The sequence below is a fragment of the Poromitra crassiceps genome (assembly GCF_964638095.1).
Source record: "Poromitra crassiceps genome assembly, chromosome: 4".
In the NCBI taxonomy this organism is placed as follows: Eukaryota; Metazoa; Chordata; class Actinopteri; order Beryciformes; family Melamphaidae; genus Poromitra; species Poromitra crassiceps.
In genome coordinates, this window is record NC_139626.1 from 27284142 (window position 1) to 27310757 (window position 26616).

Genomic DNA, 26616 nt, shown 5'->3' on the forward strand with positions numbered 1-26616 from the left:
ATCAAAGCAGCCATGATTTAAAGTATTGTAACATGCGATGCCTTTAGCATCAAAGCAGCCATGACTTAAAGTATTGTAACATGCGATGCCTTTAGCATCAAAGCAGCCATGACTTAAAGTATTGTAACATGCGATGCCTTTAGCATCGAATCAGCCATGACTTAAAGTATTGTAACATGCGATGCCTTTAGCATCAAAGCAGCCATGACTTAAAGTATTGTAACATGCGATGCCTTTAGCATCAAAGCAGCCATGACTTAAAGTATTGTAACATGCGATGCCTTTAGCATCAAAGCAGCCATGACTTAAAGTATTGTAACATGCGATGCCTTTAGCATCAAAGCAGCCATGACTTAAAGTATTGTAACATACAATGCCTTTAGCATCAAAGCAGCCATGACTTAAAGTATTGTAACATGCGATCCCTTTAGCCTCAAAGCAGCCATCACTTAAAGTATTGTAACCATGCAATGCCTTTAGCATCAAAGCAGCCATGACTTAAAGTATTGTAACCATGCGATGCCTTTAGCATCAAAGCAGCCATGACTTAAAGTATTGTAACATACGATGCCTTTAGCATCAAAGCAGCGATGACTTAAAGTATTGTAATATGCGATGCCTTTAGCATCAAAGCAGCCATGACTTAAAGTATTGTAACCATGTGATGCCTTTAGCATCAAAGCAGCCATGACTTAAAGTATTGTAACATGTGATGCCTTTAGCATCAAAACAGCCGTGACTTATTGGAAACAGGCACATCTCTATTTCTCTATTTCTATATTAAAGCTCTATCTGTTTAAAATATTGATCATTTTGGCTGTGCTACTTTCTGCCAGAGGAAAAGAAGAGGAGAAAAGAAGCAGAAGTTTACATTTCCAATACTGTTAATCTAATAAAAAAGCATGTTCCTTTCTCAATTTGTCTATCAAAATGCATCTATTTTTCTAATGCAGCAAATAGATAAATATCAGCCAGTGATCCCTTCCTGGTATCTACAACCCTCACCAACGACAAATATATTAGGTTGGTATTTGTCCTCGATGCACCACTAGCAATACTGTCTTTGGTTCAGAGAGTGTTTCCCCCAGTGTTATTAACAGTTGAATATAGGAATATAGGGAAATAAAGACTGCAGCTGGACTCTGATCCGCGTCGCGTGTCACAGGCAGTGCAGGGGGAACAGTAACGGGGTCAGAGAACTGTGCCTGAGGTCGTGTGTGTCTCTCTGCGCACTGAATCATGTGTTCAACTGCTGTTAGTCTCATGTACAGTACTGCCTAGTGTGTGCAGCACACACACATCTCTGCTTACAGTATGTGTGTTCAAAAGTGAGCACTTATACGCACACTCACAGCCACTATGTTCATCTTTGCTCCAGCGATATTGCTTCAAACATTTTAATTTCTGTCTCGGGCACAAACTGCGCTGAACTGAACACACCCCGGAGAACTGAACACACACCGGAGAAGCCATGATTACATGTGGGGGGAAACAGTCGAGACATTAAGGGGAAATTAGCCGAGGGGTACAGCGCCTAAGTGCTTCTGAATCACAAGCTCTCACATGTGGCTGTAATTCTTGATTAATTATTCAAATCAACGGTTTTCTCCACTAACAGAACCAGTGGTACTGCAGAACTCAACAGAACGGCGGTATTTATTGAGGTCGGCAAGCGCTAATAATATTCTGCTATTATCGGGGATCTGCGAGTGTTCCATTTTGCATTTGAAGCATGTAAACGGCACATCCCGTTGACAACATGTAAACGCCCCATCCCGTTGACAACATGTAAACGCCACATCCCGTTTACAACATGTAAACGCCACATCCCGTTTACAACATGTAAACGCCCCATCCCGTTGACAACATGTAAACGCCACATCCCGTTGACAACATGTAAACACCACATCCACGCCACATCCCGTTTACAACATGTAAACGCCCCATCCCGTTTACATGTAAACGCCACATCCCGTTTACAACATGTAAACGCCACATCCCGTTTACAACATGTAAACGCCACATCCCTTTTACAACATGTAAACACCACATCCCGTTTACAACATGTAAACGCCACATCCCGTTTACAACATGTAAACGCCACATCCCGTTTACAACCCAAGGCTCACATCCTGATTACGAGAAGCCTGGTATTTGTAATTGTTGGGAGATGCAGAGACGTGGAAATGCCTCGTAGAATTTGCCATTAATTTTTCTGCTTCCTTATATTATAATATTCAGATTATTTGTGTATTCAGGGACATCTGTGATGTAATGTAATAATGTGTGATAGATACAGTATATGGGCTGGCAGTTCGGGGGTAAACACGGTACAGTACTTTTCCCCGTGGCTCTGGCATCGAGAGTTTCCTTCTATGTCCAGACCGAGATGCACTCATCACCACGCTGCACTCATCACTGAGCTGCACTCATCACTGAGCTGCACTCATCACTGAGATACACTCATCACTGAGCTGCACTCATCACTGAGCTGCACTCATCACTGAGATACACTCATCACTGAGATACACTCATCACTGAGATACACTCATCACTGAGATACACTCATCACTGAGCTGCACTCATCACTGAGATACACTCATCACTGAGATACACTCATCACTGAGATACACTCATCACTGAGATACACTCATCACTGAGATACACTCATCACTGAGATACACTCATCACCACCAGGCTGCTCTCATCACCGAGATACACTCATCACTGAGATGCACTCATCACCGAGATACACTCATCACCACCAGGCTGCTCTCATCATCACTGAGCTGCATGCTGCACTCATCACCGCTGCTCTGAGTGACTTGTCCTGGGGCCACTCATCTCTTTATTTCCCCAGTCAAAGTCGAAGCACATGCACAGAAGACCTTGTGAATACAATATTACACAGGGACACACACACACACACACACACACACACACACGCACACGCGCGCAGGCAAACAAACAAGCCAACGCATATAAAAGATGAGTGAGTGAGAGAAGGAGCAAGGTTGTTTACTGAGAAGCGATGTTTGTTTGCCCCGCCTCCCTTTCCCCCCTCCTCTCTCTGGGTTTGACAGCACATGAGGCGGGGAACACTCGCTGAACTGTCCATCTTTGCCTCGTTCAGGGACGAACCCGGCCAGGATAATATATAATATAATAATATAATATAATATAATCTATAAGCCAGGATAAAAAGCCTTGTTGTCGAGACATGCCCCCCATACGGCCCTCTCCAGACAAAGCCTCCTCAAGCTCATTCTTCCACCTCCCACGCCCCACGCGGCTTGATGATACAACATCAGGGCTCTTATACGAGGGACAATTACCACCTATAATATTTCACATTGAACACAGACGTTTCCTCCAGGCTGCTGTTTGCTCTACCACTGCCCATATGTTATTGACACAAACGAGGTGACCGCCTCTTGTCTCCCCTGATGTGTCAATCAAAAATGACTCAGGGGCTCATAGATTCCCCGGTGCGGGGAGGGTGGGGGGGAAGGGTGCAGTGGAAACAGCAGATATCTCATCTAGTAATGTCTGGATTCATCTAGTAATGCCTGAATTGATTTATGTGTGACTAAGCCATCAGACGGCTGATTGACGAGCGATACAATTAAGCGGAATCGGAAAGGAACGTCATTATATCAGTTGCTGGTTTCCCCTACTCCCTCCGCCAATCATCTCATCTGGGCTCTGTGTGCTCTGAAGCTAATATCATTCTAAATATGACAATCATGTCTCTCTAATTCACACCAGCACAAAACGTGTATAATGATAGAAAGAGAGAGAGAGAGAGAGAGAAAGAGAGAGAGAGAGAGAGAGAGAGAGAGAGAGAGAGAGAGAGAGAGAGAGAGAGAGAGAGAGAGAGAGAGAGAGAGAGAGAGAATCAGCAACAGCAACAGCAACAGCACTTCTGTAGCCTGGTACCTAGGTTCAATGTACTGTAAAGTACATAACTGTCCTGCAGCTCATCAAACACACTTTGTAGATAGAGGTACCGCTGAACAATGTCTGCATGTACCCATATCTACCCAAAGGTGCTCTCAAGGTGCCGGGCATTTATACCAAGCAGGCCAGGCCAATACAAAGAATGTGGGCCGTTTGAAGCCCAATTTGGGTGAATTTTAGTGAATATAATGCTAACGCGATGATACATGTTACCTATTTGTTCACTAATAGAAACATCAACATTGCCTAGATAACTGCAAGTATAATATGAAGAAGTAAAACCAAAAACATGCCTCTGTACAAACGCCGTCTGTGTGACTCCGTGCGCGCGCAGCCTCACCTCGAGTGGCCTGGGCTGGGACGAGTCTGACTGACAAGTTAACTCATTCCTGCCTGCCTGTCTGGCTGCTATCCGCGCAAATAGGAACACTACTGGCCTCAGTGGCCTGCCTGGCCTGCTGTTCAGTGAGTGGCCTGACTGCGGGCACAATATATAATATATAGGCTATACTGTATATATATATATATATATATATATATATATATATATATATATATTGCCTGGCCTGCTGTTCAGTGAGTGGCCTGACTGCGGGCACACACCAAAAAAAAAAAAAAATCAGGCCAGGCCAGGCCAGGCCACCGGGCATCTGCCCGACGTTCCCGATTATGCAGTCCGCGCCTGCTCACCTGTAACAAATGTACACTTCAAGAGCCACTTTGTCGATTTTCAACCAGCTTTGTAGAATTACAAATCGGTATATAATATGCAAATTAACAATGTTTAACTTCCCCCATCTTGCCTGGACCCTGACCTCCCTGTTCACTCACAGAACTTCCTGGTCCAGATGATGTCATCATGTCATTTGGAGCGGTTCTGCCATGGTGTCAGTATTACTGTCACTATCACTGTCAATACTATCACTATCACTATCATTATTCCACTTTCTACCTTCATCTGTAGAACTTCCTGCCCCAAATGACATCATTATGACATCATTTGGTCCAGGAAGTACTACGAATGAACGGAGGAGCTCTCGGTCCACGCAAGATGGAGGGAAGTTAAACGTTCATTTGCATAATATATATTATTGATTTTGTAACGATACAAAGCTGGTTGAAAATTGGCAAAGCGGCCCTTTAAAGGTGAAGGTACTAAATGTATATTATAAATGTATATTGCACACGAAGGTTCACATTTCTTCTAGCAAAAGGTACATATTTGTGTTAGTTATCGTTGAATTTGAAGATATATTTATCATCAGCACTCACTCACCAGGAGATATTCTGCATCAAGGAAGACGTTTAACGTGACTTGGCTCGTGTTAAATTAACCGTTCATCAATCGATTTAACTATTTATGCTAGATTTAAAATTAAATAAAGTCAAATAAAGTTTCCACAATCTAGAATCAAAGCCTAGACCTGCGGCGGCAGCGCTGTAACTTACTGGGTGAGCTACTGTATCTGTTCACTGAAGTTGCAGTTGGCACGCTGGATATATATAGCTGCCGCTGCCTTGCCCTTATCAGCGGCAAGTAATATGATTTTCCACTTGTTCTTTCCAATAGTGTGTCACATACAAAAGTGGAGTTGGGACCGTTTAAAGAATGAAACCCAATTTATTTCATTCAAACTTTGATCTCGAAGAATCGTTGAGGTTTCCCTCACATTTTGTGAGTGTAGCGCGCAAAGCCAGCAGTAACGTTAAGAGAAAGAGAGAGAGCTGTGCCTACGGGCTTTATGTATCTTTGTCTTGCAAAGGTCATTATTGAGTCATTTAATAAAATAAATGTTTGGAACTGCTGAAGATGAACTATTTTACAGATACTGTACATTGATGTAGTAGTGTGTGTGCGCGCATATAGTAGGCTGCACTGCCCTGCCTCGCAGCTCCGAGCCTCCTCCACTGTGGTGTGCTTGTAAAAAGCGGGTGTAAATAGCATAGCAACACGGCAGATGCTATTGACACCCGGGTATGAATAGACACTCAGAAAAAGTTAATATCATTATATCATATTAGTTGAATTTTTTTGCGATATTGATCAATATAAATAAATCTGCTGTATTAGGTACGGAGAAATCACATGCTAAATAACCCAGTTGATGTTCATATTGGCCTGTATGATAATTGGAAGTATTATACAGTAATACACTCAACCTATAATTGATTGATTCTCAAATTATTATTTTGATTTTGAGAAATTTGACCTTATATATTTTCTATATCTTTCATTTAAACATAATTTACGATTCAGTAAACGATAATATTGATATATTGCCCAGCTCTATAGCCATGCTGTCTAGCCTCAAGTCAGTAGAAGCTGATTCATTCTCTGTTTCAAACACAGTGAAATCCTGCTACAGTGGTAGCATGATGGGCAGTGTAGTGCCAACCCAAGAGAAGAAGGAAACCTGCCAGCAGAAATCAGAACCACTGCAAGACCCAACTGTGATCATCTGTTTCTCAGACTGTAGTTGGGTTTCCATCCAAAGGTATCGCAAATTTTTATCTAATTTTCAGAAAGTGGGTAAAAGAAAATGCAAAATAATGCGCGTTTCCATCTGCTGCTATTATGCGAATTATAGAGATGTCAATCACCTCGTGTTTGAGGCTGTCTGAGCTGCTGATCAGCTCTATTAAATACATATAACCTTATTAATTTAAAGTTTCTTGATGATCTAAAGTAGACAAAGGTACCATAACACAATTCCTGGATTACCAGGTGTGACTCGGCAAGCATAACGTTATAATCCACGGAGCAGATAATAGGCTAAGTTAATACAATTTCATTCAATTCTAGAAGTGAGTCGCCTTAAATTTAATATCCCAGTCTTCTTCTGTTTACCACGGTGGGTATTGTGCTGTGTCTTTACCATTATTTACCGTTGTGTACCCCTATTAGGCTTGTCCTGTTTTGCAGTGATCAAGGCAAACTGTGTGGTTTTGCACTTATCGCATTTTCCTTTTATCCAAACACCCGACTTTTCCACCTCCCTCAAGCCAGCGTGAAAACTTTTTTGCGATATTTGGAGGCTTTTGCGAATTTTGCAGCGTTTCCACTCAGATTTTTTATTCGCAAATTGAAATTTCACATAAAAACAGGTGGATTGGAAACCCGACTAGAGATCATCTGTTTCTCTCTGAAGAGAAAAGAAAAGAACGAAATGGAGAGGATATAGCTAAAGGATCAATAATACAGCACAGCCTGCTAATGGCTAATTGTGCATGTGTGCCACTCAGTGGAGACTGTGAGTGTGCAAGACAGAGACAGCAACAGTAGAGAGACTGACGGAGAGGCAGAGCTGGAGGACGAGTGGTGGAGAAGAGTAAGAGTGAAAGAGAGACTGACAGAGAGAAGGGGCAGATAGACGGATAGAGGCGAGCCGTGAGAGCGTGGATGGTTGCAGGGTGGATGGTTGGAAGGTGGATGGTTGCAGGGTGGATGGTTAGCCAGACGCAGCACGGCTCCCTGCACTGCACTGCCTGACTGCACACATTTGCATCAGAGTTGAGAGGAGCGCAGCCGGAGAAGTCTTTGATCTCGCTCGCAGCCTCCGTCTCTTTGATGCACCAAAGAGTGTGGAGTGTTAAGGGTGTGTGTGTGGTTGTAGGCATGTGTGGTTGTACGAGTGTGTGTGGTTGTGCAATGTGTGCGTCTCTCTGCGCAGGAACTGATGTATGTAGACTAGAGGGAATGACTGTGCGAATCCATCAAGACAATTGTTGCAGACCAAAGTAAGTGCACACACACTGTACCAGCATGGGCTGCCCCCTTTCTGTTTGAGTGAAGTGCTTTCAAGAAAGTAGTGTAGATGCAAAGCATCCTGCACTACCAGTGTCAGGATGATCCAACATCAGGGCCAACAACTGTCAAGCAACAGATCACAACAGATATTTGCACTGGATCCACCCCTAGCCTGCTAAAGCCTCCTGATCACGTTCACTCACATTATTCCGTTTGGTTCTGTCGATCAGTCCGGGCTCTTGCTCGGCTCGCCCTGGGCCATTTCCAGAAATTAGAAGACCAATCAGGGATGCTGGCAAAACAGTAGTATGGCGTCTCCCGAAGCAACGAGCGGTAACGTTAACATTAGCAAACACAACCATAAGTGGCGTTATTGCAGGAATAGACTCAATAACACCAATTAGAGAAGAAGGAGAGTACAGTATATAGTAGGAAAGGAGGTTTTCACCGTTCTTCTGAGTGGATCTGGACTGGATTTGGGATGACCATCAGTTCAGACTGATAGCTATAGAGTGAAACAGAATGTGAGGTCACGTTATCAGGATGGGTTAGGGTTAGGGTTAGGACATCAGCGTGACGTAACTGCCACCCAAAAATGCTGAACCCCGCGGCAGTTAACTAGTATGAGTTGTGCCAAACAAACGTTAATATCTCAAGAAGTATACATCACAACGCTTATATTTTGACATTCTGAGTGAGAGCAGAATTAGCTCAAGAGTTTGATGTATAATATATGCATGTCGTGTTAAAGTTTTGTGAACTGTCGCCGTTTTTAAACTGTAAACACGGTCAACCGGCTAGAGTCAGATGCTCAAACTCAGGCTCCATAGGGTTCCATTGCCGTTGCCACCCAGTTTGTTTACCAAAATGCTGCTTGGCTGACAACAGTGCTGACAACTCTTTCTGCCCCCTTATGACCTAGTGTATCCCCCATCATCCTCCCTCTGCCTCCTCCGGTCCTACCCAACCCCTCCCCCCCCCCCCCCACCTCTCCTCTCCCTCTCTTGTCACCTCACCACCCCCCCCCCCCCCCCCCCCCTCCAGCCTGTCAGGGTGATTTCAGGCTTGTTGTGTCTATAGGATTGAAGCAGTAATTACAGCAGTCTCTGAATAGCTTTTCCTCCCACGGAAACCTCGCCACCTATCATGCACAGGCTTAGCCCTGCTCTCCATACTGACACACAGGGGCCAGACGAAACCATTAACCCACAATTAAATTACCATCGCCCTAACAAAGGACGAGTGACATTTAAATCCACCAATGGAGGAGGGATTAGCAGCATAGAGCCCGTCTCCTGGGATGTGTTATCGTCTAAATATGACAGTGTGGATAAAGGAAGTGTGAATTAATCAAGCACTCGACTGTACTAGTATGTACTAGTGAGGCCGTCTTTACCGTTAGCTAGACGGTTATCTCCTCTAGAAGGTAAGCCAAGGTGGATTACAGGGTGAGTCAAAGGCTTGGGTAGAAAAGGAGAGGAAGGTGTTCGTTTTGCCCCTTCGTACGAGACGACAATGATATGCTGCAGCTCACGAGACGGCTGATGTCCCATCACAGCTGCAATAAGACTGAGCAGAACATGAGGCGAGGTAGGAAGCTTCTAAGACTGAGGAGAACATGAGGCGAGGTAGGAAGCTTCTAAGACTGATCAGAACATGAGGCGAGGTAGGAGGCTTCTAAGACTGAGCAGAACATGAGGTGAGGTAGGAGGCTTCTAAGACTGAGCAGAACATGAGGCGAGGTAGGAGGCTTCTAAGACTGAGCAGAACATGAGGCGAGGTAGGAGGTTTCTAAGACTGAGGAGAACATGAGGCGAGGTAGGAGGCTTCTAAGACTGAGCAGAACATGAGGCGAGGTAGGAGGCTTCTAAGACTGAGCAGAACATGAGGTGAGGTAGGAGGCTTCTAAGACTGAGCAGAACATGAGGCAAGGTAGGAGGTTTCTAAGACTGAGGAGAACATGAGGCGAGGTAGGAGGCTTCTAAGACTGAGCAGAACATGAGGCGAGGTAGGAGGTTTCTAAGACTGAGGAGAACATGAGGCGAGGTAGGAGGCTTCTAAGACTGAGCAGAACATGAGGCGAGGTAGGAGGCTTCTAAGACTGAGGAGAACATGAGGCGAGGTAGGAGGCTTCTAAGACTGAGCAGAACATGAGGCGAGGTAGGAAGCTTCTAAGACTGAGCAGAACATGAGGCGAGGTAGGAAGCTTCTAAGACTGAGCAGAACATGAAGCGAGGTAGGAAGCTTCTAAGACTGAGGAGAACATGAGGCGAGGTAGGAGGCTTCTAAGACTGAGCAGAACATGAGGCGAGGTAGGAAGCTTCTAAGACTGAGCAGAACATGAGGCGAGGTAGGAAGCTTCTAAGACTGAGCAGAACATGACGCGAGGTAGGAAGCTTCTAAGACTGAGCAGAACATAAGGCGAGGTAGGAGGCTTCTAAGACTGAGGAGAACATGAGGCGAGGTAGGAAGCTTCTAAGACTGAGCAGAACATAAGGTGAGGTAGGAGGCTTCTAAGACTGATCAGAACATGAGGCGAGGTAGGAGGCTTCTAAGACTGATCAGAACATAAGGCGAGGTAGGAGGCTTCTAAGACTGAGCAGAACATGAGGCGAGGTAGGAGGCTTCTAAGACTGAGCAGAACATGAGGTGAGGTAGGAGGCTTCTAAGACTGAGCAGAACATGAGGTGAGGTAGGAAGCTTCTAAGACTGAGCAGAACATGAAGCGAGGTAGGAAGCTTCTAAGACTGAGCAGAACATGAGGCGAGGTAGGAAGCTTATAAGACTGAGCAGAACATGAGGCGAGGTAGGAAGCTTCTAAGACTGAGCAGAACATGAGGCGAGGTAGGAAGCTTCTAAGACTGAGCAGAACATGAGGCGAGGTAGGAGGCTTCTAAGACTGAGCAGAACATGAGGCGAGGTAGGAGGCTTCTAAGACTGAGCAGAACATGAGGCGAGGTAGGAGGCTTCTAAGACTGAGCAGAACATGAGGCGAGGTAGGAGGCTTCTAAGACTGATCAGAACATGAGGCGAGGTAGGAAGCTTCTAAGACTGAGCAGAACATGAGGCGAGGTAGGAGGCTTCGCAGTTGCATCACAAATCTCTTAGGCTGGGGGTGTCTAGGTAGAGCAGGGGTTTCCAAACTTTTTACACCAATTATCACGTTACTTAGGCCATGTTCAGACTAGGAGGCCAAATCTGATTTGTGAACTTTAGTGACCTATTAATAACTTTATCCAGATTGGTTTTATGAGTCTGGATGCTCCAAGTCTGATTTGTGTCACTTGTCCCAAACCACATATGGAGGTAGTTTCCAATCTGCTTCAAATGTGCTTTTGACTGATGTGTCTTCAGTGCGGACGCGCAGATCCACCAAATCCGATTTGAACGTCACTCGCAACTCGTCATCAAATGCTTCTGCTTCAAATTAAAAGTGTAAAAACAGCTAACGAAATGTTAGCCTGTGAAGCCTCGACCTGTCTGGATTATAAAAGTAAGTACATTAGAGAAAACAGCCATCAGCCATGCCGTTTTATACTAATTTATTGCCAAATGCTTTGGGAATCAACTTGATCAAAGTCTGTCTATTCAACGGAAACAGCACCAGTGCGACCTGTCGCGTGCGATGCTACCTTAAAGCATGGGGACGTCTGAAACGAGTGATTTTTCAATCAGCTAATATTAAATGAGATACCTAATCAATCAACTATCTAGTTAGGTAGCTAGGTGATATTGCATTCCAGACACAACAGATGTCTTCTAGGCTGAAGTCCTCCAATATGGCTGCCACTGGAGGGTGTGTTACGTCACCTGAAAGCCCTCTAAAGTGAAATGCTTATGCGACATCTCTGGCTCTGACACAGCAGAATGATATCGGCCTTCAAGCCAAGATCAAGGTTGCGCTGAAATGAAAGCCGTTTGATACAGCCAGAGTGAGATGATGTGAGATGGATGTGAGCTGTGAGGAGGATGGGGAGTTGGTGGGAGGTGAAAGGAGCAGGTGAACGAGGTGGAGCGGTGCACATGGTGATTTCCACTGAAACACGGCACAGTGATTTGATGATTGGACATCTTTCTACCATCTTTCCCTTTAGGGGATTAAAAAGCTTTGAAGAAAAAATGTGAAAGGAGGATTTCTGACCTAATCTGTAACACCGGCTTTAATATGATCCAAAGGGATTTCTTTAAGGAGAGTGGACCTGACATAGTCCATCCTGGCACAGTGCAGGAAAGATGAGAGGGGCAGATTAACAGCAGGTGCACATTTTTACCACAACACATAAAACGCATTTCTGTTGGAGGACAATAACTTACTTCATGGGTTTGAACAGAGCCTGCCCGTAGTTCTGGAACGTCATAATCAGCTTTAGCTGGGTGCCTCCCGACTTCATTGCTGTTGGGGTGAAACAGACAACACCGCTATTAACAACGGCTACAGGTGAGAGCTGTTCAACAGATATACACCAGACCGGCATACTGGCAGCAAATACTGTTGGAGCACGATTTCCTGGTACCTTGCAATACACCCCAGGAGATGAGACACTGACTAGTGCATGGTGGTCTACAACCTTATTAGACACCCCGGGATATAAGACACTGGTGCATGATGGTCTACAACCTTATTAGACACCCCGGGATATAAGACACTGGTGCATGATGGTCTACAACCTTATTAGACACCCCGGGATATAAGACACTGGTGCATGATGGTCTACAACCTTATTAGACACCCCGGGATATAAGACACTGGTGCATGGTGGTCTACAACCTTATTAGACACCCCGGGATATGAGACACTGGTGCATGATGGTCTACAACCTTATTAGACACCCCGGGATATAAGACACTGGTGCATGGTGGTCTACAATCTTATTAGACACCCCGGGATATAAGACACTGGTGCATGGTGGTCTACAACCTTATTAGACACCCCGGGATATAAGACACTGGTGCATGATGGTCTACAACCTTATTAGACACCCCGGGATATGAGACACTGGTGCATGGTGGTCTACAACCTTATTAGACACCCCGGGATATAAGACACTGGTGCATGGTGGTCTACAACCTTATTAGACACCCCGGGATATAAGACACTGGTGCATGGTGGTCTACAACCTTATTAGACACCCCAGGAAATGAGACACTGGTGCATGGTGGTCTACAATCTTATTATACATCCCAGGAGATGAAACACTGGTGCATGGTGGTCTACAACCTTATTATACATCCCAGGAAATGAGACACTGGTGCATGGTGGTCTACAACCTTATTAGACACCCCGGGATATGAGACACTGGTGCATGGTGGTCTACAACCTTATTATACACCCCAGGAAATGAGACACTGGTGCATGGTGGTCTACAACCTTATTATACACCCCAGGAAATGAGACACTGGTGCATGGTGGTCTACAATCTTATTATACATCCCAGGAGATGAAACACTGGTGCATGGTGGTCTACAACCTTATTATACACCCCAGGAAATGAGACACTGGTGCATGGTGGTCTACAACCTTATTATACATCCCAGGAAATGGGACACTGGTGCATGATGGTCTACAACCTTATTAGACATCCCAGGAAATGAGACACTGGTGCATGGTGGTCTACAACCTTATTATACATCCCAGGAAATGAGACACTGGTGCATGGTGGTCTACAACCTTATTATACATCCCAGGAGATGAGACACTGGTGCATGGTAGTTTACAATCTTATTATACATCCCAGGAAATGAGACACTGGTGCATGGTGGTCTACAACCTTATTATACATCCCAGGAAATGAGACACTGGTGCATGGTGGTCTACAACCTTATTATACATCCCAGGAGATGAGACACTGGTGCATGGTAGTCTACAATCTTATTATACATCCCAGGAAATGAGACACTGGTGCATGGTAGTCTACAATCTTATTATACATCCCAGGAAATGAGACACTGGTGCATGGTAGTCTACAATCTTATTATACATCCCAGGAAATGAGACACTGGTGCATGGTGGTCTACAACCTTATTATACATCCCAGGAAATGAGACACTGGTGCATGGTGGTCTACAACCTTATTATACATCCCAGGAGATGAGACACTGGTGCATGGTGGTCTACAACCTTATTATACATCCCAGGAAATGAGACACTGGTGCATGGTGGTCTACAATCTTATTATACATCCCAGGAGATGAGACACTGGTGCATGGTGGTGTACAATCTTATTATACACCCCAGGAGATGAGACACTGGTGCATGGTGGTCTACAACCTTATTATACATCCCAGGAGATGAGACACTGGTGCATGGTGGTCTACAACCTTATTATACATCCCAGGAAATGAGACACTGGTGCATGGTGGTCTACAATCTTATTATACATCCCAGGAAATGAGACACTGGTGCATGGTGGTCTACAACCTTATTATACATCCCAGGAGATGAGACACTGGTGCATGGTGGTCTACAACCTTATTATACATCCCAGGAGATGAGACACTGGTGCATGGTGGTCTACAACCTTATTATACATCCCAGGAGATGAGACACTGGTGCATGGTGGTCTACAACCTTATTATACATCCCAGGAGATGAGACACTGGTGCATGGTGGTCTACAACCTTATTATACATCCCAGGAGATGAGACACTGGTGCATGGTGGTCTACAACCTTATTATACATCCCAGGAAATGAGACACTGGTGCATGGTGGTCTACAATCTTATTATACATCCCAGGAGATGAGACACTGGTGCATGGTGGTGTACAACCTTATTATACATCCCAGGAAATGAGACACTGGTGCATGGTGGTCTACAACCTTATTATACATCCCAGGAGATGAGACACTGGTGCATGGTGGTCTACAACCTTATTATACATCCCAGGAGATGAGACACTGGTGCATGGTGGTCTACAACCTCTTCCAATTCTCTGGCACACATTGTCATTACATTTCTCTGAGGCAAAGCTGCTCTGGATGTAGAAATAATCTCATTGCTTGAGCCAAATAGTCTTTCTAGCTAAGAGGTACTGTAAGCAAGCTAAGACTAGCACTCTGCTACTAAGTGAAAAAGGCAAATGAGCCACACTAAGTTATTATAAGTTATTATTAGCCTAGCTGAGCTTCCAAGTTCAAACTACCATACTAGCCTATAGCTATCGATATAATCATGAAGGAATATAAGTTATTGTTGCTATTCATATATTTTATTGCTAAAGCTTCTTTGGCTCCGCCCATTGAGGCTTAACTCAACCAATCAGTTTATTTCTGCCTCCAGAGCAGCGCTGCCTCTGAGAAATGTTCCTGTAACTATAACTCCAGTCTCAAGACAATATGCACACAATATATCAATTATTGATCGTTTAGAAATGCCATATTCAGCAGAGTTTGGTGATATAAGTAGAAAATACATAGACTGTACAGGACAGAGACTTAACCCATAATACAAATGAAAACATGTTGTTTAATTTAAAGGCATACTATGCAGCATTTTTCTAAAAAACAATGTATAGTCTATACAGTACATTGTATGTATAGTCTATACAGTACATTGTGTTATAGGAAAATATAGTATACTATAGACTCTGCAAAAATTAATCCCTCTCAATCATGACTTATGACTCACTAGAAGAATGTGTGTGTGTGTGTGTGTGTGTGTGTGTGTGTGTGTGTGTGTGTGTGTGTGTGTGTGTGTGTGTGTGTGTGTGTGTGTGTGTGTGTGTGTGTGTGCTTATCTGCAGAGGCCCTCCCCTCTGCCTGTATTTTAGTATGTTCTTATAGAGAGCCCCAGGAACGAGTCCGGAAAACATCGATGCTAACACTTCCTGGTTCTTCACTGTTTTCGCCTATGGCATTTTTGAATGGGTTTTTGGCAGGATGCTTCTAATAAGGTCTCTGGGCAACGCAAGCTTAATCAAACGCAAACCAGTGTTCAGTAGGATAATCTTCACACATGAGGACCACTTTTATGAGTTTTTAAGCTTTTACATGCCGTTAAAAGGGCGGCTAGCTAGCAAACAGCTAAATGAGACTACACTGTTGAGTCGACGGGGATATTATACGTCAATAACGTCATCACTTCAAAGGACGAACACGGAAAATCTCTTTCCCTCACCTGGTTCAGCCCGGGGTAATCAGTGCACAGCAGCGCACACATCAACAACAGTCCAGGTTGAGTGGTGACGTGACGGGGAAGCCTATGCAACACTGTGTGTAGTTCTGGATTAGCTTAGCACAAGCTTTTTACTTCTAGGGCTCGCATTTACACTTCAAAACTCATGAAAGTGGTCCTCATGTGTGAAGATTATCCGGCTGAACACTGGTTCGCATTTGATTAAGCTTGCGTTGCCCAGAGACCTTATTTGAAGCATCGCGGCAAAAACCCATTCAAAAATCCCATAGGCAGAAACAGTGAAGAACCAGGAAGTCCGGGACTTCCGCGTTCCGACTACAAAAATACGTCATCCCTGGGGCTCTCTATTGTTTTGGTGGTCTAAGGACAGCGAGCAGGTGTGGGCGGGACTATAAAAAGGTCACAACCAACTAGCAACTGCGGTCAGGGGCAAGGGGCGTGCACTTCTGGTGTTGAGCCAGTGTTTCCCAAACAGCAATCAACAAATCCTGCATACTATGCCTTTAAACTGCATGTAATACTGACTAATATTCATAGTATGCCTCTAAACTGCATGTAATACTGACTGATATTCATAGTATGCCTCTAAACTGCATGTAATACTGACTGATATTCATAGTATGCCTCTAAACTGCATGTAATACTGACTAATATTCATTATATGCCTGTAAACTGCATGTAATACTGTCTGATATTCATTCTATGCCTCTAAACTGCATGTAATACTGACTGATATTCATTATATGCCTCTAAACTGCATGTAATACTGTCTGATATTCATTCTATGCCTCTAAACTGCATGTAATACTGACTGATATTCATACTATGCCTTTAAACTGCATGTAATACTGACTGATATTCATAGTATGCCTCTAAACTGCATGTAATACTGACTGATATTCATAGTATGCCTCTAAACTGCATGTAATACTGACTGATATTCATACTATGCCTTTAAACTGCATGTAATACTGACTGATATTCATAGTATGCCTCTAAACAGCATGTAATACTGACTGATATTCATACTATGCCTCTAAACTGCATGTAATACTGACTGATATTCATTCTATGCCTCTAAACTGCATGTAATACTGACTGATATTGACTGGATTTACAGTTTAGTGAGATTTCACGGCACACCTGAGCCTGAAGCTTCAATTTCCCCTGCCGTGTCAGTGAAGTGCACTGCTGCGTATGTAAGCTTGTGTGTGTGTGTGTGTGTGTGTGTGTGTGTGTGTGTGCGTGCGTGCGTGCGTGCGTGCGTGCGTGTGCGTGTGTGCGTGCGCGTGCGTTTGTGTGTTTGTGCTCCGAAGCAAGCGTGTGCTGATGTCACAGTGTTTGTTTGGCGGGAAGGGAGAGTGAGGGGGTGAAGGACAGCGAGTGTTCGCCGGTCACTCTCTGTTTGTTTACTCTCTCTCTCTGTATTCTCTGCAGCAGGGATCGCGGAACCGCCCGGGCCACCCGGGCCGCGGCCCGGGTACTTTTCAGTTCCCAAAAAAAAAAAAAAAAAAAAAAAAAAATTTAGATTTTTTTTTTTTTAGATTTTTTTTTTTTTTTTTTATACAATTAAACCTCATTTACTTATTACACTCGACTGGTTGTTTTTCAGATGTGATGTGAATCTAAAGTGAACTAAACAAGTCAGATCCACCATAAATGTTTTTCAGTAGATGCTGTGATGTAGCCACAAGAAAGGTGCAATATTAATGTTTTTCAGGAGATGGCGATGTTGCTAGCTATAGGTTCTAAACAAGAAATGTGGTTCAAATGTTTACAGTAGTTTTCCTTTCTTGCTGCACTACAATGTTACAATGCTGTGAGACAGGCCCGGTGTTGGAGGGGGGCCTGACCGGGCCGGGCCCCCCCATTCCCTAAACTGGCCCCCCCATTCAATTTTTTTTTTTTTTTTTTGTGTGTGCTAAAAACGTTTTTCCGTTTTAAAGTTTAAAACGGAATCTGGCTGTCATTAGGCATTGATTAACTGAATGCTATTGCTAACTGTTACTTTGAACCTCCATTTGCAATGATTCTGGCTGGATATTAATTAACTATTGTAAATTTGTCACAATGAATGCAATTTGTGCACAATGTGTAAATACATTTAATATTAATTGTTTAGGCCTATTTGTAAAGTCACAACACATTAGAGATGTGTGTAGTTCCTCATAGATTTAGCCTCTTCCTTTTGCTCTCAAATGCACCAGTTTGACGAATTTTACTTTAAAATGTACAACATCTTCTTCCTGACCCCCCTTGGCCCCCCCAAGCTAGGGGCAGGCCCCCTCTGTAATTTGGTTCTGGTGTGAGACGGAGCTAAACACAAAAGATGCAATATTAATAGTTTTTCATGAGATACTCAGTATTTAATATTAATACTAATACTAATAATAGAAAAGGAGAAGATACTGAATAATGACATCACAACAGTATAATCCTAATGTTAATTTAAAATTAAATATTCTTCTAAATATGGATAAAAGTCCAAAAAACATAAAATTTTCTTCGGCGCTGCCGAGATTCCATTCCTTACAGCACCCCCCCCGACGGGGGGACACGCCCCCCCGACACGCCCCCCGGCCCCCCCAAGTTCAGATGCGTTCCGCTATCCCTGCTCTGCAGGGTCTCTCTCTCTCTGCCTCTCTCTCCATCCCTCTATCATGCATGTTTTCTTTCTTTTTCAACATGATACCGCATTCTAAAGGCACTCATGGGATTGTGCTACTGTACTAAAAGAAAGGTGGAAAGATGGTCAGAAACAACAGAGGAGCCACTGTTTACCGATCGATTGTAAACCGTGTTTTCTAGTGGCCTTTTGCCAAAGCACAGCATTCTGGATCGATGTTCTGATGAGTTTATTTACATATGGGAATCATGATGACAAGTGTAGAGTTTTACAGGGGGGAATCATGATAACAAGTGTAGAGTTTTACGGGGGGGAATCATGATGACAAGTGTAGAGTTTTACAGGGGGGAATCATGATAACAAGTGTAGAGTTTTACAGGGGGGAATCATGATAACAAGTGTAGAGTTTTACAGGGGGGAATCATGATAACAAGTGTAGAGTTGTACAGGGGGGAATCATGATGACAAGTGTAGTGTTTTACAGGGGGGCATCATGATGACAAGTGTAGTGTTTTACACGGGGCAATCATGATGACAAGTGTAGTGTTTTACAGGGGGGAATCATGATAACAAGTGTAGAGTTTTACAGGGGGGAATCATGATAACAAGTGTAGTGTTTTACAGGGGGGAATCATGATAACAAGTGTAGAGTTGTACAGGGGGGAATCATGATGACAAGTGTAGTGTTTTACAGGGGGGCATCATGATGACAAGTGTAGTGTTTTACAGGGGGCAATCATGATGACAAGTGTAGTGTTTTACAGGGGGGAATCATGATGACAAGTGTAGAGTTTTACAGGGGGGAATCGTGATAACAAGTGTAGTGTTTTACAGGGGGGAATCGTGATAACAAGTGTAGTGTTTTACAGGGGGGAATCATGATAACAAGTGTAGAGTTTTACAGGGGGGAATCATGATAACAAGTGTAGAGTTGTACAGGGGGGAATCATGATGACAAGTGTAGTGTTTTACAGGGGGGAATCATGATGACAAGTGTAGAGTTTTACAGGGGGCAATCATGATGACAAGTGTAGTGTTTTACAGGGGGGAATCATGATAACAAGTGTAGAGTTTTACAGGGGGGAATCATGATAACAAGTGTAGAGTTGTACAGGGGGGAATCATGATGACAAGTGTAGTGTTTTACAGGGGGGCATCATGATGACAAGTGTAGTGTTTTACAGGGGGCAATCATGATGACAAGTGTAGTGTTTTACAGGGGGGAATCATGATGACAAGTGTAGAGTTTTACAGGGGGGCATCATGATAACAAGTGTAGAGTTTTACAGGGGGGAATCATGATGACAAGTGTAGAGTTTTACAGGGGGGGAATCATGATGACAAGTGTAGAGTTTTACAGGGGGGAATCGTGATAACAAGTGTAGTGTTTTACAGGGGGGGAATCATGATAACAAGTGTAGAGTTTTACAGGGGGGAATCATGATAACAAGTGTAGTGTTTTACAGGGGGGAATCATGATGACAAGTGTAGAGTTTTACAGGGGGGGAATCATGATGACAAGCGTAGAGTTTTACAGGGGGGAATCATGATGACAAGCGTAGAGTTTTACAGGGGGGAATCATGATAACAAGCGTAGTGTTTTACAGGGGGGAATCATGATAACAAGTGTAGTGTTTTACAGGGGGGAATCATGATGACAAGCGTAGAGTTTTACAGGGGGGAATCATGATAACAAGTGTAGAGTTTTACAGGGGGGAATCATGATGACAAGTGTAGAGTTTTACAGGGAGGAATCATGATGACAAGTGTAGAGTTTTACAGGGGGGCATCATGATGACAAGTGTAGAGTTTTACAGGGGGGAATCATGATGACAAGTGTAGAGTTTTACGGGGGGAATCATGATGACAAGTGTAGAGTTTTACAGGGGGGCATCATGATAACAAGTGTAGAGTTTTACAGGCGGGCATCATGTTGACAAGTGTAGTGTTTTACAGGGAGGAATCATGATGACAAGTGTAGAGTTTTACAGGGGGGAATCATGATGACAAGTGTAGAGTTTTACAGGGGGGAATCATGATGACAAGTGTAGAGTTTTACAGGGGGGCATCATGATGACAAGTGTAGAGTTTTACAGGGGGGCATCATGATGACAAGTGTAGAGTTTTACAGGGGGGAATCATGATGACAAGTGTAGAGTTTTACAGGGGGGCATCATGATGACAAGTGTAGAGTTTTACAGGGGGGAATCATGATGACAAGTGTAGAGTTTTACAGGGGGGAATCATGATGACAAGTGTAGAGTTTTACAGGGGGGCATCATGATGACAAGTGTAGAGTTTTACAGGGAGGAATCATGATGACAAGTGTAGAGTTTTACAGGGGGGAATCATGATGACAAGTGTAGAGTTTTACAGGGGGGCATCATGATAACAAGTGTAGAGTTTTACAGGGGGGCATCATGTTGACAAGTGTAGAGTTTTACAGGGGGGAATCATGATGACAAGTGTAGTGTTTTACAGGGGGGGAATCATGATGACAAGTGTAGAGTTTTACAGGGGGGCATCATGATGACAAGTGTAGTGTTTTACAGGGGGGAATCATGATGACAAGTGTAGTGTTTTACAGGGGGGGAATCATGATGACAAGTGTAGTGTTTTACAGGGGGGGAATCATGATGACAAGTGTAGAGTTTTACAAGGGGGGGAATCATGATGACAAGTGTAGAGTTTTACGGGGGGGAATCATGATGACAAGTGTAGAGTTTTACAGGGGGGCATCATGATAACAAGTGTAGAGTTTTACAGGGGGGCATCATGTTGACAAGTGTAGAGTTTTACAGGGGGGAATCATAATGACAAGTGTAGTGTTTTACAGGGGGGAATCATGATGACAAGTGTAGAGTTTTACAGGGGGGGAATCATGATGACAATTGTAGTGTTTTACAGGGGAGGAATCATGATGACAAGTGTAGTGTTTTACAAGGGGGGAATCATGATGACAAGTGTAGTGTTTTACAAGGGGGGAATCATGATGACAAGTGTAGAGTTTTACAGGGGGCAATCATGATGACAAGTGTAGTGTTTTACAAGGGGGGAATCATGATGACAAGTGTAGTGTTTTACAGGGGGGGAATCATGATGACAAGTGTAGAGTTTTACAGGGGGGGAATCATGATGACAAGTGTAGTGTTTTACAGGGGGGGAATCATGATGACAAGTGTAGAGTTTTACAGGAAGAATCATCAAGCTGTGTATGTGTGTGTTTGTGCATTGAGGCTTGGGAGCATTTTGAATCAAAGTAAAAATCTAAGTGTGTGTGTGTGTGTGTGTGTGTGTGTGTGTGTGTGTGTGTGTGTGTTCTAGGGCCTAATGGGACTCATGTTTGCAGAGTAACTGTGTACAGAAACCATGCAAATGATCATGTGAATGTCCCACTTCGCCCACAGCAGCAGCCCTCACACAAATTCTCTTTGACATCTCCCTGTAGGAAAGCTCTATGCCTCGTTCTCGCTTTAGAATGTGCAGTCCAGCCCTCAAATGTGCGTCAGATTATTACAATCATCGTTAGTCATATTGACCCTACATACTGCATTTGTAGGCTGCGTTTTCACTGATAAACACTGCTTAAAAAGGCTCAGTGTATAATACATCCACCCTCCTATCCTTAAGCATAGATAATAACCAACTGCTGCTGGCTTTTATTGGTATTCTGCCCCAGGCCTCTGCTATGGCTCTGTCATTACTCAGACAGCATGTATTTAGCTGGCTAGAGACTATCCACCCAGAGGCTGGAGAGACTCAGAAAGTAAAAGGGGGGAAAGAGAAAAGAGAATTTGAAGTGGCAAGAAAGAAAGAAAGAAAGAAAGAAAGAAAGAAAGAAAGAAAGAAAGAAAGAAAGAAAGAAAGAAAGAAAGAAAGAAAGAATTTGAAAGAAAGAAAGAAAGAAAGAAAGAAAGAAAGAAAGAAAGAAAGAAAGAAAGATTCTTCCTCTGTTAGTGGTGACCACGCAGACACCATGCTAGTTTTATAACCGGTTAACTCTGCTCTCAGATAAGTATTTAATCTTAGCTATAGGGCACTCGTGATTTGATCACTGGCAGACAGACCTGAAATCTGCCATCACTTCTTACAGCGAGCGTGAGACGGGCGACCTTGAGTCGACAAACACTCCTGGAATGTGGGAACGGAGCGGAGCCAAAAAGGAAGACAATCCAAGACCAAAGACGAAGAAAAAACACAACCTCAAAAACCTTAGACTCCATCTCGCTGCCCTAACAACTGTCTATAATGTCTTCCTTGTAAGGCAGGAGTGTGTGTGTGTGTGTGTGTGTGTGTGTGTGTGTGTGTGTGTGTGTGTGTGAGTGTGTGTGTGTGTGTGTGTTCTGTAGCAGCCAGCCATGCAGTAGCAGTGCACTTGTCCATCACTTAGCAGCCTCCCCTCTCATTCTGAGAGAAGAAGACCTAGTAGGGATGAAACGATAACCGGTTTTAATGATAACCGTGATAAAGGTCCTTACAATAACCGTGATAACATTCCTTGTGATAACCGTACGCTTTGAAAAACATGGTAAATACTGTCCATCATCAACCAAAGTTGGCAACCGTCTCCCAGATACAGCCTTGGAGAAATTATTTCAGTGAGTGTATCAACCCTTTTTGGGTCTGAGTTTTCAATAGAAAAACTTGGTGAAATTATTTCTGTGAGTGTATTAGTACTTTTTGAAAAATGTCGAGCACATTTTAACAATACCGTGATAATACTGATAACCGTGATCATTTTCGTCACTATAATCGTGATATGAAATTTTCACATCGTTTAATCTCTAAGACCTAGTAGGGCCAATTAACACTAACACACACACACACACGAATTCATGAAAGAATCCTTCATTAACATATCAGAGCATCTATTCTCACACTTCAAAAACAAACGGGAGGTAGTAGTGAAAATCAAAGCTATGCCCCGCCCCCTCTCCACAAAGACAGGGCCAGAAAAACGGCAACAAACATCACCAGTCAGCAAATGAGTTACATCAAATCAACTCCAGCATACTCAATTGCCTGCAATGAGCCATGCTCATTTAGATGCATTAGTAATGCTGCTAGGCTAATTGACTTGATAGGCTGTGTTACCTTCAGGCTCCAATTTGTTTTGCGGCTGCAGGCAGATTTATTTATTTATTTATTTGCTGGACAAAAATGGCTCTTTTGATAGTAAAGGTTGCCGACCCCTGCTTGATTGCCACCGTTTCCCATGTGGGACACCCTCTGAAATGAACTCTGACCTCTACATGGGACGCCCTCAAGGCGACGGTGTGACACACAGTCCTGGAGCCAAAAAGGCACATGTTCGATGCCAGTGTGTATCTATTAGAAGCCATGTGAGCTGTCCAAGTGTCCTTGTGCGAGAGACTCAACCCCCCCCCCCACACACCGGCTGCTCAATTATTGCATGACACCCGTGATGTAACGGTAAATAACAAGCTAAAGTGTATGACCTCCAGGGCAACACAGCCACCAATATAAACAGAAATCAATCAGAAAAGCTGAAAAATGTCTGCTTGAAAGATCCCACCCCCGTGATATGTGATACCTACTATGATTGAATGCAAAGAAGATTCATGTCCGCCCTAGACAGGTGGCTGAACGCTAGCCTGTAAATTAAAAGGTGGCCAAACTGCAGTTTTAGGTGGGTTTACCGGGCCCTCCGCTACATCGCTGTGTCATTCTGGATGAGAAAACCAACTACACCCCCAAAAGAGTCAAATGATTTTGCGTCTGATATTGGAGACAGGGTGAATGAGCAGGGTCAATGAGCTGTTTGGACCTCTGTCTCTCTGGCCGCTCTGGCTCAGGGCCAGAGCGGCCAGAGAGCCAGGGGTCCAAACAGCTCACCTCATTTTTGCTCTTCTTATTTTTTAAACAGTGATTTAAGACATTTAAATAATAATAATAATAATAATAATAATTATTATTATTATAATAATTATAATAATTATAATAATTATAATTTTCATATTGCCATACTTGGTAACCATTTTATAAAAGCAATAGATCACTTCAGAGCGTGATATATGCTTATTACCACACTAGGGCTGCTCAATCGTCCCTATTTTCACATTGTCCAATCGTGGCCGTTAGAGATTGGCGATAGACAATCAGATCGCCATAATCTATTAATTAGCCATAATTTTAATTATTATTATTGATAAATGATTCCTATTTAATGGCATTAATAATTTCGAGGGGAAAAAACAATAGACCATAATATATTATTGAATGCAGCCTGTAGAAGAAGAATAAACGTAGATTATGCATTTATATGAGAAAAGACTCGAGACCGACCCCATGCATTCTGAAGCCGCCTCCTTCCATTGGCCTCCCTCTTACTGAACTCCATGACTTTTTTTCTGCAGTCTACTTTTCCATGTTCATTTTGCGGGATTTCACACCGGCTGTAAGGTCAAGTCACTGTTGCACTCTGGAGTAAAGTTGGAAGGAGATCACCATGTTATGGACGGCTGCTGCTAACCTCGCGTCACCCAGAGCATGACAAATAACACAATCACTTCCGTTTTTAGCCTTAAAAATAAAAGCGCGCAGTGCAAAAGAAACTTAAATAACTCACAGCCTTAACTATGAGGAACCTCCATAAAATAGCTTACACATCAAAAATACTGGTTGTGTTACGATTACATATGGAGTGAAACTAGTCTAAAGCATTACTCAAAATTTATAACGTGAAACTTAATGCTTAACGTGAAAGCCCACGGCGGAAGACATACTTTTACATTCTGGCTGACTTGACTGTGCTGCAAGGAAACTGGAGAGGAAGACGAGAGAGCAGATGCTTTCCCCCTCACTCGTGCTGATTTTAACAGAGCTCTACCAGAAACATATCTTAGTGTACAGTAGGGTGCAGCTTCTAGAGATTTTTATGATAGAGAATTAGTTCAAATTACATTAAATATCGCTGTAGAAAAGCCAATTGGCAATCACTCCCTTCAATCGTCAATTTACAATTTGATCGCAAATCGCAGCAGCCCTATATACCACAACTAAGGGTGTTTTCGAAGCACGACCCTTAGGTGTGGTATAATAAGCATATACCACGGCCTGTCATGATCTAATATATATACTGTATATATATATATATATATATATACATACACACACACACAACTTTTTTCCCCCTGATTCGCCCTGTTTTCTCCCCAATTCCCCCTGATGTGCCGGTCATTGCTCCACCCCCTCTACTGATCTGGGGAGAGGTGTAGACTAGCACATGCTTCCTCTGATACGTGTACAGTCGCCAGCCACTTCTTTTCACCTGAAAGCAAGGAGTTTCACTGGCGGGACATAGCGAGTGGCAGGATCACGCTATTCCCCCCAAACAGGCGCCCTGACTGACCAGAGGAGGCACTAGTGCAGCGGCCAGGACACATACCCTCCATCCAGCTGCCCCCCCCCACAGACACAGCCAATTGTGCCTGTATGGACGGCCGCCCAAGCCGGAGGTAACACGGACCTGCGACTCTCGAGTTGAGAGGCAGGGAATCTACCACAGCACTACCCATCCAGACGCCCATCTGATATTTGGTCTGTGAGCAGAAACCCTCCAACCACATCTGACAGCATTCGAGCTAAAGGTGCCGTACGATGGACCAGCTCTCCCGAGTCCTGACTCACCGACGCTGGTGATCCTCTGGGAGAGCAGGTCCTTGAGGAGCGCGTCGATGACTGGGTTGTGCCTGGAGTACAGCTCATAGCGGTTAATCCCTATGTGGAAGCGCAGCCAGTTGGGGTAGGAGTCGGCCGTCAGCTCTCCTGTCGGACTGAACTCGTCCATGGTGCCTTCGCCGTGCCTGCATGAGAGGGCGGGGTAGAACAGGATATGGAGGAAGAGGATTATCAGGTTTTGATGTAATGGGTGATATAGTTTGGATTATGATGCCGTACTTATTTAGACTATAATGTGATTGCAAAGCTAAGCTCTTTGTTTGGATATTTGGACTGACCTTCTGACAAATTATCCCTTTTCTACCCAAAATGTTCAGTCCAATTTACCATCTTATGATGCCATAGACCAGTGATTCTCAACTTTTTTCCATCAATGAGCCTAATTTAGTCCACAGACTCCTATTTGATGAGACTGTCTCTCAGAGCCAAATCTGAGAATATTTTTTAT

At 43.7% G+C, this 26616-nt stretch overlaps 1 protein-coding gene across 1 annotated transcript in view; it reads right to left on the reverse strand.

Moving 5' to 3' along the window:
- fam20cb (FAM20C golgi associated secretory pathway kinase b) overlaps positions 1-26616 on the reverse strand; it is a 98136-nt gene that overhangs the window by 70427 nt on the left and 1093 nt on the right. Inside the window, exons 2-3 of the mRNA XM_083634622.1 lie at positions 26118-26293; positions 12023-12101 (exon numbers count right to left, since the gene is read on the reverse strand). Coding sequence (XP_083490748.1) covers positions 12023-12101; positions 26118-26293 — 255 coding nt within the window. The remainder of the gene's footprint in view (positions 1-12022; positions 12102-26117; positions 26294-26616) is intronic.